This window comes from Oncorhynchus nerka, linkage group LG10, assembly GCF_034236695.1.
Source record: "Oncorhynchus nerka isolate Pitt River linkage group LG10, Oner_Uvic_2.0, whole genome shotgun sequence".
NCBI lineage: Eukaryota > Metazoa > Chordata > Actinopteri > Salmoniformes > Salmonidae > Oncorhynchus > Oncorhynchus nerka.
The window spans coordinates 89,073,564-89,089,493 of record NC_088405.1 but is presented as its reverse complement, the minus strand read 5'-3'; the positions used below and the strand labels follow the sequence as shown (position 1 = coordinate 89,089,493).

General features: G+C 44.3%; 1 protein-coding gene across 1 annotated transcript; it reads right to left on the bottom strand.

The window, feature by feature from the left end:
* Positions 1-13,149: 13,149 nt before the first annotated feature.
* On the bottom strand, positions 13,150-15,692 carry LOC115136225 (POU domain, class 4, transcription factor 3). Its single transcript, XM_029671798.2, has 2 exons — positions 15,452-15,692; positions 13,150-15,138 (listed from the first exon to the last, which is right to left on the bottom strand). The coding sequence occupies exons 1-2, from the start codon at positions 15,569-15,571 to the stop codon at positions 14,242-14,244; spliced, it is 1,017 nt and encodes a 338-aa protein (XP_029527658.1). The 5' UTR covers positions 15,572-15,692; the 3' UTR covers positions 13,150-14,241.
* Between the last annotated feature and the right edge of the window lie 238 nt (positions 15,693-15,930).

Genomic DNA, 15,930 nt, shown 5'->3' with positions numbered 1-15,930 from the left:
CACACTTAAGCAGCATGGCTACCCCAGCATTCTGCAGCGATACACCATCCCATCTGGTTTGCGCTTAGTGGGACTATCATTTGTTTTTCAATAGGACAATGACCCAACACACATCCAGGCTGTGTAAGGGCTATTTGATCTAGAAGGAGAGTGATGGAGTGCTGCATCCGATGACCTGGCCTTCACAATCACCCAACCTCAACCCAATTGAGGGGGTTTGGGATGAGATGGACCGCAGAGTGAAGGAAAAGCAGCCAAAAAGTGCTCAGCATGTGGGAACTCCTCAAGACTGTTGGAAAAGCATTCCTCATGAAGCTGGTTGAGAGAATGCCAAGAGTTTGCAAAGCTGTCTTCAAGGCAAAGGGTGGCTACTTTGAAGAATCTATAATATAAAATATATTTTCATTTGATTAACACTGTTTGGGTTACTACATGATTCCATGTGTCTTATTTCATAGTTCTGATATCTTCACTATTATTCTACAATGTAGAAAATAGTAAAAACAAAGAAAAACCCTTGAATGAGTAGGTATGTCCAAACTTTCTCCAGACTGGTACTGCATATTTCCACGCTATGAGGTTGGAATAATACTGTGAAATTGTGGAAATTTTGATAATGCCCTTTCAATGTCAGAGACGTTTGAAAAGATCACCTGCAATTTCAGCCTGATTGGGTGGAATGGAGATTTGACCTGCCTTTTCCACATTTTGTTACATTACAGCCTTATTCTAAAATAGATTAAATAAAAAATTAAAACATCTTCAATTTACACACAACACCCCATCATGTTTGCTGTTTTAAGTTTGCAAAACAATAATATATACAAAATACCTTAGTTACATAAGTAGTCAGACCCTTTACTATGACATTTAACATTTACATTTAAGTCATTTAGCAGACGCTCTTATCCAGAGCGACTTACAGATTGGTGCTTTCACCTTATGACATCCAGTGGAACAGCCACTTTACAAGTGAGACTCGATATTTAGCTCAGGTGGATCCTGTTTCCATTGATCATTCTTGAGATGTATCTACAACTTGATTGGAGTCCAACTGTGGTAAATTCAATTGATTTGACATGATTTGGAAAGCCACAAACCTGTCTGTATAAGGTCCTACAGTTGACAGAGCATGTCAGAGCAAAAACCAAGCCACGAGGTCAAAGTAATTGTCCGTATAGCTCCGAGACAGGATTGTGTCGAGGCACAGATCTGGGGAAGGGTACCAAAAATTGTCTGCAGCATTGAAAGTCCCCAAGAACACAGCGGCCTCCATCATTCATAAATGGAAGAAGTTTGGAAACACCAAGACTCTTCTTAGAGCTGGCCGCCTGGCCAAACTGAGCAATCCAAGACTTGTCCTGAAGCCACTCCAACGTTGTCTTGGCTGCGTGCATAGGGTCGTTGTCCTATTGGAAGGTGAATCTTCACCCCAGTATGAGGTCCTGAGTGCACTGGAGCAGGTTTTCATCAAGGATCTCTCTGTTCAAAATGTGGAAAATGTCAAGGGGTGTGAATTCTTTCCGAATGCACTGTAATGGGATTTTCCTCTTTTGCACACAACTGTGAATATATTTTTAAACAAAGTTCAGCTAGTTCACAAAGAGAGCACATTCATTTGCAATATGTATTTTAAGGGGGTGTGTTTTACACCTGTAGAGTGAAAACACATTCATTCCCATCCTATACAAATATGAATCCAAACCGTCTGAGACATAAACGTGAAAATGTTGGTGTAATTAATGAAATTGTCCAAACAACTAACTGGACTTGAGCATTGATCTCACATGATATAGACATGCCATTTTCTATAGGTCTATTTGTTATAGTTCTGTGATAGCTGTGCAGTGACGTCTCCTCTTCCAACCTAACAAAGCTTGAGCGCGTATCTGCAGAGGTGAATGGGAGAAACTCCCCAAATACAGGTGTGCCAAGCTTGTAGCGTCATATCCAAGAAGTCTTGGGGATGTAATCGCTGCCAAAGGTGGTTCAACAAAGTTATTTTTATTTCATTTTTATTTCACCTTTATTTAACCAGGTAGGCCAGTTGAGAACAAGTTCTCATTTACAACTGTGACCTGGCCAAGATAAAGCAGAGCCGTGTGACAAAAACAACAACACAGAGTTACACATAAACAAACGTACAGTCAATAACACAATAGAAAAATATATGTGTGAGTGAGTGCAAATGCAGAAGAGTAGAGAGGTAAGGCAACAAATAGGCCATGGAGACAAAATAATTACAATTTAGCATTAACACTGGAGTGATAGATGTGCAGATGATGATGTGTAAGTAGAGATACTGGGGTGTAAAAGAGCAAGAGGATGTCACGGTTCATGAATCCACTGCCTCCTTTTCCTTTTCTCTCTCTCTCTCTCTCTCTCTCTCTCTCTCTCCCGTGTTTGTGTGGGCGTGGTTCCCAATCTCGGCCTGATTGTCTGCGCCAGCTGGAATCACTTATCTTCCCTTTATATGTTCTGTAACCAGTGTTTCTTGTTGTCAGATCGTTGTTACGTCCCTGAGGTTGTGTCGTGTGTCCGTGCTCATCTCTCGCCGCCCTTGTGTGGATTATCTGCTGTGCTCCTTCCTACCCATCCGGACACTCTCCCCTGGGTTTCTCAGCACGCTCACATAGGAGGATGCGCCCTAGTCCCTGGGTCGGATTCCGTCTGAGTACAGTCTGTCTGTCCTGTTGCTGCTGTAACCTGTATTCATTAAACCATCGTTGCTTGCATCTTGCATCCGCCTCTGTATTGTTATAGAACGATCTGACCAGACCATGGATGCAGCGAGTTCAACGAGTCTGACCGAATTCATTTCCCGTAGTATCACGAGAATGGATCAACAAGAGGAGAACATCTCCAGCACAGGTCGGGCAGTACAAGCCATTGCGACGCAGGTATCCCAGCTGACCCAACAATTACAACATCTGAGGGGTCTCGCTGCGCCACCTACACCGGCAGTTCAACCCGCCCCGCCAGAGCCGGATTCCCAGCTAGAGCCACGGCTACCGACACCAGAGGGTTATTCAGGTGATCCTGACTATTGCAGAGCTTTTCTTACGAGATGTTCCATGCATTTCTCGTTGCAGCCACGGACCTTCAACCGTGAACAGTCTAAGGTAGCATTCGTACTCACACTGCTATCAGGCAAAGCGGCTCTTTGGGGAACGGCGGTGTGGGCGAACCAGGACCCATGCTGCACCTCTTTCCAGACACTCTCCGAGGAGATGAGAAGGGTCTTCGATCGGGCCGTGGCGGGTAGGGAGGCGGCCAGACTACTCGCTGACCTTCGCCAAGGAGACCGTTCAGTATCGGAATACTCCATCCAATTCCGCACTCTGGCCGCAGAGTGTCAGTGGAACGAGGAGGCGCAGTGGGACATGTTCCTGCATGGGCTGGAGGACCGGATCCAGAAGGAGATTTATGTTCTGGACCTTCCCAGGAGTTTAAATGGACTAGTGGAACTAGCCTTGAGGGTCGACGCTCGTCTGAGTCGTGTTGGCCGCCGAGCATGCCCTAACAGACCGTATAACGACACGGAGGGCTGGCATGCCAGCGGCGGGAACACGGCCAGTTCAGCCTCCGCTCACGAACCCATGCAGCTGGGAGAGCTCGCCTCCCCGGGAAGAGAGGGAGAGGCGGAGATCCCAAGGGCTCTGTCTCTACTGTGGTAGAGCGGGCCACTTTATCCACTCCTGCCCGGTAAAAGATTAGGCCCGGTAGTAAGAATGAGGCTACTATCGGGTGGTGTCACCACAGAGAAGACCTCATCATCTACTCTCCTCCCGGTAAGACTAAGATGGGCCAACCACACGCACGACACCCAAGCCTTACTGGACTCAGGAGCAGAGGGTAATTTCATGGACTTCAAGCTCGCTCACAAACTCCAGATTCCTATCACCTCACTCACGCACAAGATATCCGTCAACGCTCTCAATGGTCAAGAACTACCCAACATTTCTCACACCACTGAACCTATCACACTCATCACTTCTGGCAATCACACTGAGACACTATCATTTCTACTCATGGACTCACCCCTTGCACCATTAGTTCTCGGCCACCCTTGGCTCACCCAACACAACCCCAGAGTTGACTGGGGTCATAACTCTATATCCATGTGGAGTAACAAATGTCTTGAGTCCTGTTTAGTGTCTGCTTGTTCGTCTGTGTCTGATTCTGTGTTTCTAGAGGAGGCAGTGGATTTGTCTAACGTGCCCGTTGAATACCTCGACCTGAAGGAGGTGTTCAGTAAGTCCCGTGCTGCTTCTCTTCCTCCGCATCGTCCCTATGACTGTGCAATAGAATTATTGCCAGGTGAGTCTCCGCCTAAAGGCAAGTTATATTCACTCTCTGTTCCTGAGAGGGAGGCTATGGAGAGATACATCTCTGGTTCTCTGGCATCTGGATTCATTCGTCCTTCCTCTTCTCCAGCGGGGCGGGGTTCTTCTTTGTGGAGAAGAAGGACGGATCTCTGCGTCCTTGCATTGATTACCGTGGGTTGAATAACATCACAGTGAAGAATACCTATCCCTTACCGTTGATGTCCTCAGCCTTTGAAAGGTTACAGGGAGCATCCGTGTTCACTAAGTTGGATTTACGTAATGCATATCATTTGGTTCGCATAAGGGGGGACGAATGGAAAACCGCGTTAACACCCCCAGAGGGCACTTCGAATATTTGGTCATGCCTTTTGGGCTATCCAACTCCCCAGCGGTTTTCCAGGCACTCGTAAATGACGTGCTGAGAGATATGATTGATCAGTTCATATATGTTTACCTGGATGACATACTGATTTTTCTTCTTCTCTCCAGGAACACGTTCAGCACGTCAGACGAGTGCTTCAGAGGTTGTTGGAGAATGGACTTTTTGTCAAGGCGGAGAAATGCATTTTTCATGCACAATCCGTTCCATTCCTAGGTTACATCGTCTCGACTGAAGGTATTCGCATGGATCCTGACAAGGTTAAGGCTGTGGTGGATTGGCCAAGCCCAGATTCCCGTAAGGCCCTACAGAGGTTTCTGGGATTCGCCAATTTCTACCGGCGTTTCGTTCGCAACTTTAGCCAGATAGTCGCTCCTCTTACCGCCTTAACCTCCCCAGAGTGACGTTCAGGTGGTCCGATACAGCCGAGGCTGCATTCGTCAAACTCAAGAGCCGCTTTGTTTCGGCTCCCATCCTCATAGCTCCCGATCCCTCGCGTCAGTTCGTGGTGGAGGTGGACGCTTCAGAGGTGGGGGTAGGTGCGGTACTTTCCCAACGTTCCTCTTCTGACGACAAGATGCACCCTTGCGCGTTCCTTTCCCATCGGTTATCACCTGCGGAACGCAACTACGACATTGGCAACAGAGAGTTGTTGGCAGTGAAGTTAGCACTGGAGGAGTGGCGCCATTGGTTAGAGGGTTCGGGGGTACCTTTTATAGTTTGGACCGATCACAAACATTTGGAATATATCAGAACCGCCAAGCGACTCAACTCCAGGCAGGCGCGGTGGGCACTCTTTTCGGACGTTTTGACTTCTCTCTCTCGTATCGCCCGGGTTCCAAGAATGTCAAACCCGATTCCCTTTCTCGCATTTTTGACCATTCCGAACGCCCATCCACTCCCGAGTGCATCCTACCCGGGACCCTAGTGGTCTCCACACTCACATGGGAGGTTGAATCGAGGGTCAAAACGGCCTTAGAAGGGGTAACGCCTCCGCCCGGTTGCCCGCCTAATCGGTTGTTTGTGCCGGAGGGGTGTCGGTCCGATGTTATTCGGTGGGGGCATTGCTCCAACGTAGCGTGTCATCCAGGAGTCAGTCGCACTAGCTTTTGGTTAAGCAACGCTTTTGGTGGCCACTGATGGCTCGTGACATTCACAGTTTTGTCTTGGCTTGCTCGGTTTGTGCCACTGGGAAGACTTCTAATCGACCCCAGATGGGTTACTCCAACCGCTGTCGGTCCCTTCGAGACCCTGGTCCCACATCGCGCTAGATTTTGTTACCGCCCTCCCGCCCTCCCAGGGCAAGACTGTTGTTTTGACCGTGGTGGACCGGTTCTCGAAGGCGGCTCATTTTATTCCCTTGCCTAAATTACCATCTGCCAAGGAGACAGCGGTAACTGTCGTGGATCACGTCTTTCGCTTACATGGTCTGCCGATGGACGTAGTTTCTGACAGGGGGCCCCAATTTGTGTCCAAGTTTTGGCAAGAGTTTTGTAGGTTACTGGGAGCGAGTGTCAGCCTGTCTTCAGGGTTTCATCCCCAGAGCAACGGTCAAGCGGAGAGGGCCAACCAAGATTTGGAGAGAGTGTTGCGATGTTTGGTTTCTAAGAATCCCTCTTCCTGGAGTCAACAACTCTCTATGGTTGAGTACGCTCACAATTCGTTGCCAGTGGCAGCCACGGGTCTCTCTTCGTTTGAGTGTAGTTTAGGTTACCAGCCACCTATCTTTCCCAGTACGGAGTCCGAGGTGTCTGTTCCCTCCGCTCACGCTTTCATCCAGAGGTGCCGTCGCGCATGGAGCAGAGCCCGTGAGACTCTTCTCCGGGTGGGGGCGCACCAAGACTAAGGCCGATCGCCACCGGTCGAAGCCTCCGGTATACGTCGTTGGCCAAAGAGTGTGGCTTTCTACTAAGAACATTCCACTCCGATCCGTTTCGAACAAGCTTGCCCCCAAATTTATCGGCCCGTTCAAAGTCACCAGGATCATTAGTCCGGTGGCGGTCCGGCTCCAGCTTCCTCCGGCGTATAGGAGAATTCATCCTACCTTTCATGTGTCTAAAATAAAACCTGTGTTTCAGGCACGCATTAACCCACCGGTCCCGGTTCCCCCGCCGCCACGACTTGTTGATGGGGAACCCACCTTTTCTGTCAATCGTATTTTGGACTCTAGAAGGAGGGGACGCGGATTCCAGTACCTGGTGGACTGGGAGGGTTACGGCCCGGAGGAGAGAAGTTGGGTACCTGCTAGGGACATTCTGGATCACTCCCTTATCGATGATTTCAATCGACAGGTAAATTCGCCTGGGAACGCCAAGAGGCGTTCCTAGGGGGGTATTGTCACGGTTCATGAATCCACTGCCTCCTTTTCCTTTTCTCTCTCTCTCTCTCTCTCTCTCTCTCCGTGTTTGTGTGGGCGTGGTTCCCAATCTCGGCCTGATTGTCTGCACCAGCTGGAATCACTTATCTTCCCTTTATATGTTCTGTAACCAGTGTTTCTTGTTGTCAGATCGTTGTTACTTCCCTGAGGTTGTGTCGTGTGTCCGTGCTCATCTCTCGCCGCCCTTGTGTGGATTATCTGCTGTGCTCCTTCCTACCCATCCGGACACTCTCCCCTGGGTTTCTCAGCACGCTCACATAGGAGGATGCGCCCTAGTCCCTGGGTCGGATTCCGTCTGAGTACAGTCTGTCTGTCCTGTTGCTGCTGTAACCTGTATTCATTAAACCATCGTTGCTTGCATCTTGCATCCGCCTCTGTATTGTTACAGAGGATAAGTAACAATATTGGGTGTGCTATTTACAGATTGGCTGTGTACAGCTACAGTGATCGGAAAGCTGCTCTGACAGCTGATGCTTAAAGTTAGAGAGGGAGATATAAGTCATTGGCAGCAGAGAACTGGAAGGAAAGGCGCCCAAAGGACATGTTGGCTTTGGGGATGAACAGTGAAATATACCTGCTGGAGCACGTGCTACGGGTGGGTGTTGCTACGGTGACCAGTGAGCTGAGATAAGGTGGGGCTTTACCTAGCAAAGAGTTATAGATGACCTGGAGCCAGTGGGTTTGGTGACAAATATGTAGTGATGCCCAGCCAACGAGAGCATACAGGTCGCAGTGGTGGGTAGTATATGGGGCTTTGGTGACAAAAACGGATGGTACTGTGATAGACTACATCTAGTTTGCTGAGTAGAGTGTTGGAGACTATTTTGTAAATGACATCACCGAAGTAAAGGATCGGTAGGATAGTCAGTTTTACGAGGGTATGTTTGGCAGCATGAGTGAAGAAGGCTTTGACTCGATTCTAGATTTAATTTTAGATTGGAGATGCTTAATGTGAGTCTGGAAGGAGAGTTTACAGTCTAACCAGACACCTAGGTATTTATAGTTGTCCACATATTCTAAGTCAGAACCGTCCAGAGTAGTGATGCTAGTCGGGAGGGTGCCGGCAGCAGTCGGTTGAAGAGCATGAATTTAGTTTTACTAGCATTTAAGAACAGTTGGAGGCCACGGAAGGAGTGTTGTATGGCATTGAAGCTTGTTTGGAGGTTTGTTAGCACAGTGTCCAAAGAAGGGCCAGATGTATACAGAATGGTGACGTCTGATTTTTTTTTCTTCTAAAAGCCTATTTTTGCTTTGTCATTATGGGCTATTGTGTGTAGTTTAAAACTATTTCATCCATTTTATAATAAGGCTGTTGTAACAGTTTTCTTCCGTTGAAGGAGAGGAGGACCAAAATGCAGCGTGGTAGTGTTCAACATGTTTAATAACGACAATAAACGTGAACACTATAAAATACAAAACAACAAATGTGCCCAAACTGAAACAGTCCTGTCTGGTGCATAGACACCAAGACAGAAGACAACCACCCACAAAGTACCCACAGAATATGGCTGCCTAAATATGGTTCCCAATCAGAGACAACGATAGACAGCTGCCTCTAATTGAGAACCAATCTAGGCAACCATAGACATACAAACTACCTAGAAAGGAAACAGCCCCATAAACATACAAAACCCCTAGACCAGACAAAACACATAAATCCCCCATGTCACACCCTGACCTAACCAAAATAATAAAGAAAACAAAGATAACTAAGGCCAGGGCGTGACAGTTGTAATGTAACAAAATGTGTAAAAAGTCAACGGGTCTGTCTGTGTACTTTCAGTATGCACTGTAAGTTTATAGACCAATAACAAAGAGAGTTGAAAACCTCTCTGCCAATAACAGCTCGTTTTTAAGTTACAGATCCCTCCCATTAGCCTCAACCAATTAGGCCCATCATGCAGACCACTCACAGACACTCTTAGCTAAATTCTTGCTTGAGAAATAGCTCTTTGCTAAGAAGCTATTTTTGTTTCTTTTTGACCATTTTAATAAAATACAATAAATAACACTAAGGTACTTAATTGTTACCAAGAATTGATTTGATATTGAGATAAAAGCGTCTACAATACTCCTTTAACCTGATTTAAAACAGTCTCTGTAGTAGCCACATATCACATGAGCCCAAGACATAGAAAAAGAGAGAGAATTGTGTCCATTAGGTTATCATAATGAACAAGCAGACGATTATATATTTGCATTGCTTTTGCCACTCTTTCAAATTCCTCTTTATCGCCGTAAATTATACATTGCCTAAGCAATTAATTATATCTCAAGATCAAAGAGAATATATTTCATTTGCAAAATATTGATCCTCGGGCTAAAATATCCAGGAGAGAGCCTTGATCACACTTGGGAAAATAGCATAACTGCAGGTTATATTGACATATAACATAGGGTGAATTCAGAAACTGGGGCAGCTTAATCTTGAAGTGTTTATTTCTTGGTCTGACAAGAGAAAATCTAAACTATTGTTACTAAGCCCTTGCAGAGAAACCACATGATCAAAATCTCATCAGCTCATTTGTGTGACATCATAGAGGAGCACAGAGTAAGCTTCAAACAGGAAGCTCACTCCACAAAGCACGTGGTAAGATCAGTGACATATATTTCCTTCTGTATTGATGTTTAGGTTATGAAACTGTAATAAATAATTCACTGTGCCAAATTGTGATGTAAATGTGTATTACTATCTACTGGTGCATCAAAATACAGAAACAAGTTGCCAATGTTGTTTACATTTTGTAATTCAGTCTTTTTTTTATCACGCTTTACCAACTATAGCTAGATAAAGTGGGACAATATGGAATACTAAAGTGTGGTGTAAAGTGGGACAACATGCTGTAGCTAATGTATGTTGTAAAGTGGGACCACATGGAATACTAAAGTGTGGTGTAAAGTGGGACAACATGCTGTAGCTAATGTATGTTGTAAAGTGGGACCACATGGAATACTAGAGTGTGGTGTAAAGTGGGACAACATGGAGTAGCTAAAGTGTGTTGTAAAGTGGGACAACATGGAGTAGCTAATGTATGTTGTAAAGGGGACAACATGGAGTAGCTAAAGTGTGTTGTAAAGGGGACAACATGGAGTATCTAAAGTGTGTTGTCAAATGGGACAACATGGAGTAGCTAAAGTGTGTTGTAGAGTGGGACAACATGGAATACTAGAGTGGGTGCTTCTACACCTGCTTTGCTTGCTGTTTGGGGTTTTAAGATGGGTTTTTGTACAGCACTTTGAGATATCAGCTGATGTAAGAAGGGCTATATAAATAAAGTTGATTTGATTTGATTTGACAGCATGGAGTAGCTAAAGTGTGTTGTCAAAGGGGACAACATGGAGTAGCTAAAGTGTGTTGTAAAGTGGGACAACATGGAGTAGCTAAAGTGGGACAGCATGGAGTAGCTAAAGTGTGTTGTAAAGTGGGACAACATGGAGTAGCTAAAGTGTGTTGTAAAGTGGGACAGCATGGAGTAGCTAAAGTGTGTTGTAAAGTGTGACAACGTGGAGTAGCTAAAGTGTGTTGTAAAGTGTGACAACGTGGAGTAGCTAAAGTGTGTTGTAAAGTGTGACAACGTGGAGTAGCTAAAGTGTGACAACGTGGAGTAGCTAAAGTGTGACAACATGGAGTAGCTAAAGTGTGTTGTAAAGTGGGACAACATGGAGTAGCTAAAGTGGGACAACATGGAGTAGCTAATGTGTGACAACATGGAGTAGCTAAAGTGTGGTGTAAAGTGGGACAACATGGAGTAGCTAAAGTGGGACAACATGGAGTAGCTAAAGTGTGGTGTAAAGTGGGACAACATGGAGTAGCTAAAGTGGGACAACATGGAGTAGCTAAAGTGTGTTGTAAAGTGGGACAACGTGGAGTAGCTAAAGTGTGGTGTAAAGTGGGACAACATGGAGTAGCTAAAGTGGGACAACATGGAGTAGCTAAAGTGTGTTGTAAAGTGGGACAACGTGGAGTAGCTAAAGTGTGGTGTAAAGTGGGACAACATGGAGTAGCTAATGTGTGACAACATGGAGTAGCTAAAGTGTGTTGTAAAGTGGGACAACATGGAGTAGCTAAAGTGGGACAACATGGAGTAGCTAAAGTGTGTTGTAAAGTGGGACAACGTGGAGTAGCTAAAGTGTGGTGTAAAGTGGGACAACATGGAGTAGCTAATGTGTGACAACATGGAGTAGCTAAAGTGTGTTGTAAAGTGGGACAACATGGAGTAGCTAAAGTGGGACAACATGGAGTAGCTAAAGTGTGTTGTAAAGTGGGACAACATGGAGTAGCTAAAGTGGGACAACATGGAGTAGCTAAAGTGTGACAACATGGAGTAGCTAATGTGTGACAACATGGAGTTGCTAAAGTGTGTTGTAAAGTGGGACACTGTGTTGTAAAGTGAGACCTACTGTCTCAAGCTATAAACTGCAGTCCCAAGTTATTACCTGCTGTCCCAAGTTATAACCTGCTGTCCCAAACTATAACCTGCTGTCCCAAGTTATTACCTGCTTTCCCAAGTTATTATCTGCTGTCCCAAGTTATAACCTGCTGTCCCAAATTATAACCTGCTGTCCCAAATTATAACTTGCTGTCCCAAATTATAACCTGCTGTCCCACGTTATAACCTGCTGTCCCAGTTTAAAGTTCTGTCCGAAGTTATAACCTGCTGTCCCAAATTATAACCTGCTGTCCCAAATTATAACCTGCTGTCCCAAATTATAACCTGCTGTCCCAAGTTATAACCTGCTGTCTCAAGTTATAACCTACTGTCCCAGTTTAAAGTTCTGTCCCAAGTTATAACCTGCTGTCCCAAGTTATAACCTACCAAATGAGAACTGAAAATACGGTTTTGACTCAGTGTACACACATGGGTGTGTCATGCCTCTTGTCAATATGCTTTGTGTGTGTGTGTGTGTGTGTGTGTGTGTGTGTGTGTGTGTGTGTGTGTGTGTGTGTGTGTGTGTGTGTGTGTGTGTGAGATTAGGACACATCTTGAGGATTTCAGAAATGTATCATGTGTTGGGCTAATATGTTGAATAGACGTTGAAAGAGGTTACAGAATACGAAAGTGTCCCACTTATTCCTAATTCACCCTACAGTATATTGTTTTCTATTTTCATCAACAATATTTTGTTTTTGTTTTCACTTCCCCTTAATACATGCATCGAATTTACACAAATCGAACCAAATTTGTATTTATTTAAAGCCTACAGACCTCCTGCTCCACTTTTACCAAAAAATATCCAATACTAAATTACTCATACAGCAGTACTTATTAATCACGAAGAGATTAAATACAATTACAATGAAGTGAGTTATTATTGTTATTAGTTTAAATAATACTAATAACAGATTGACAAACTATTTCAGAATTCTATTGTTGCATTTTTATTCGTATAATAACAGGTTCAACTTGAGTCCAAAAACTCCTTTATAAAAAGATTTTAAAAAACATCGAAACGATTGGAGAAAAAAAACATAGCTATACCCTTAATAGTCAGTTAGATAATCACACATTTAAAATGACGGGGTAAAAAACCTACACAGTACACACAGATGAAAGGGGTGAAAAAAAATCTGTTATTTTCGCACGGGTTTAAAAGATAAATAGAAGTCTTCAAATCCTTACCTGAAATTGTGAGAGTCACAAGCCTCTATCCTTCGAGTCACGAGCTCCCACACTCTCAGCCCTCCGCACAGCAACAATCCTCATTTTATGCCTATATAATTAATATTGCATCTTCATTATTTAATCATTTGAAAACCCACGATATACTCCAGTAACACACGGGCATTCGTTATTTAAACAGATCTAATTAGGACCAAGATCCTGGTAACAGTGCGTCAAAGAAAAGGAAAACACAAAGTGTGTCTCTTATTGTTATTGTTGCGTGGTGTTACATGGTGTTTGACTTTGGTTTATAAATTCAGCACTGAAAATATTTTTTTCTTCTTCTATATTTATGTGCTATATGATTCCTTTTAAATCGTAGCAGAGCATTGGGAATTCATAAATACAACACGTCAAGTTCTCTGTGAAACTCAAGGTTATACAATGATTTTATTGCCCATCTGTATCTTGAGGCATGATTTATTCAAAGACCACGGAAGAACAAACCCTGAGTCAATATTCCCTTACTCCAACCCCAGAAACGAAAGAGATATTGTATTTAACATAGACTCACACAAATAGCAAAATTACTTTAAGCCTAGGTAAACTTTTTCTTCCTGTCTTTAAATTAAGTGATAATGCTAGGTCTAATTATCTACAACTGAAAAAAACACAAATTAAGCATGTACAATGTAATCAAAATAATCAATTGCTGATTCAATTGAATTGTATAAAATATTCAATGATTTATTCATTCATTTTCAACTTCACACATTTTGTCAAGTAAAATTCAAGAGTGAAGAAAAATACTAACAATATTTCAGTGATACTCCAAACTGTTTTACATGTTCACATCAAAATACGTAATGTCAAAATATAGCAGCTTTCCCATGCCCGTTTGACGTGTCTTAGTTAAAATAGTGACATTTTGAAAATGACTAAAGAAAATCAACTCGTGTTGTGTCGTTAATATTGTGAAATGTGATTTTCCTCTTTTGCACACAACTGTGAATTAATTTGTCAACGAAGTTCAGCTAGTTCACAAAGAGAGCATATTAATTTGCAATATGTTTTTAAGGGGGGGTGTTACACCGATAGAGTGAAAACACATTAATTTCCATCCTATACAAGTATGAATCCAAACAGTCCGAGACATACAGTAAACGTGAAAATGTTGGTGTCATTGATTAAATTGTCCAAACAACTAAACGAACTTACGAGAATTCAACAGGACATCTCACATGATAGAGATAGGTCATTTTCTATAGGCCTATTTGTTATAGTTATGTGATTGAAGAGAGTTGTGATATGCAGTCAAGTAAAAGCAACAACAACGAAAACTTAATCCAAGAGACCTTTAGCACAACACGTTTCATTCCAATCTACAACATAAAATGTGCCCGTTAGAGGACAAAAAAGTCAACGAGACAACATAATAATAATTGAAATAAATGTATAGAGTCTCGGTTGTAAATTCCAGTCGGACATGATGAAATGTTGATAGATCCCTGTTATCTCTTCAAAATGTCGTATTTTATGCATAATGTTAATTAACTAATGCACAGCAGAATATTTCATCCTTTTCTGTTTTTGCCTTTGGTTGCAAAACCACACACGAACCACGTTTTTTTTAAGGTCCAGCTTTTCAGCAATTGCAGCAATTTTTTCCGACGATGGACGGGGCTGGATCGCAAAATATGCCTCCAACGAGCGCTTCTCAGGTGCGGCTATCGAAGTGCGTTTTCGTTTCCTTTCGTTACCATTAAAAAGATCTGGCTTGCTGTTTTTCTCCCGGTAAGCAGCCTCGGCCTCCTCGAGCCAGGCTTGGAGGACAGGTTTTAGCGCAATCATATTATTGTGAGAGAGGGTGAGGGACTCAAACCTGCAGATAGTACTCTGGCTGAGAGAGCCCACCCCTGGTATCTTCAGGTTGGCGAGGGCTGAGCCAACGTCCGCCTGGGTCACCCCGAGCTTTATCCTCCTTTGTTTGAATCGCTCAGCAAAGGCTTCCAGCTCCCTAGGATCTGACTCCACGTCGTTGACACACGACATTCCGTTGTGCACAGATAGAGAGTGCGGATGACCCATGGCCATAGCCTGGTGGAGATGACCCATGGTCTGGAGGTGGTGCTGGTGCGTGGTAATCATAGAGGAATCCGGAGCCCCCATCCCGCTCACTGAGAGACTGGACGAGATGTGATCCAGAAGATCCCCCTCTAAGCTCTGGTTGAGGTGGTGGTGGTGGTGGTGTTGGTGAGAGGTCAGGGTGGAAGGATGGGAGATGGGCACCGTAGAGGAGTTGGAGGTGCAGGGGACACTACTCATGGTATGGTAAGTCACGTCTGGCTTGAAATGGTGACTCTTGCCGTGAGAGACTATGTCAGCAGCCGCCAGAGCTTCCGCGCGTGCCAGTAGACTCTCATCAAAGCCACCGAAGATATTGCCCTGGAGCTGGAAGCAAGAGTGCGCATACTGGAATCAGTGGGGAATTCTGTCAACTCATGATTCAAATAAATGTTAAGCACAGGGAGAACCCTCCTCAAAGCACAGGTCATAAACATTAATATGAAAGCAGCAGCTTTGCTTGAATAGACGAGATGATGAGAGAGCGAAAGAGAGGGAGGGGGAGTGGTTGTGAGGGAGAACGAAAGAAATAACGAGTACGAGAGTGGATAAAACAAAGTCCTTTCTGATCCACTTAAAACGTCTTAAATTGATATTTGTTCATACATTTGTGCCTCAAATAATTGACTGAGAAACATACCTGCGGGGCAGGCAGACAAACTCTGCGCATGCCTTCCGAACTCGCGTGCAGGCCAGAGTATTTGGGCTCCTGCAGCACCGGGTGCATAGAGAAATGTTGCTTTCCGTTCATGGTCATCATCTTCGATGCGCACCTTGCAGGTAAGTGGCCCTGACATAGAGGCAGGCTCGGTTCTCTGGCTCGTTGCTGTTAGTGAGCTATTTCCATTGGCAGCGCCTCCCGTTCTGCCTCTCTCACCCCACCTGCTCCTTTACTCAACTTACAAGTTACAAGTCATGGGAATGGGCTGGGTGCTGTGCGCAAGCGTGATGCACGGTTGAAAGTGAACGCAATTAAATTGCCCATGAAACTAAAAACAATGAGGCTCATTATCAGCTATACATAACATGTGATAATGGATTATAAATATGATTAGGCCTATACATTTGCTTGTTCATATTCTCAATAAACTACTCTAGGCCTATATATTTCTGCTGCAT

Excerpts from the sequence above, each read along its gene's own strand:
- LOC115136225 (XM_029671798.2), bottom strand. The coding sequence starts at position 15,571 with ATGATGACCATGAACGGAAAGCAACATTTCTCTATGCACCCGGTGCTG. Across the intron at positions 15,139-15,451 it reads TTTGTCTGCCTGCCCCGCAG|CTCCAGGGCAATATCTTCGG; the intron begins GTATGTTTCTCA and ends TCTTGCTTCCAG.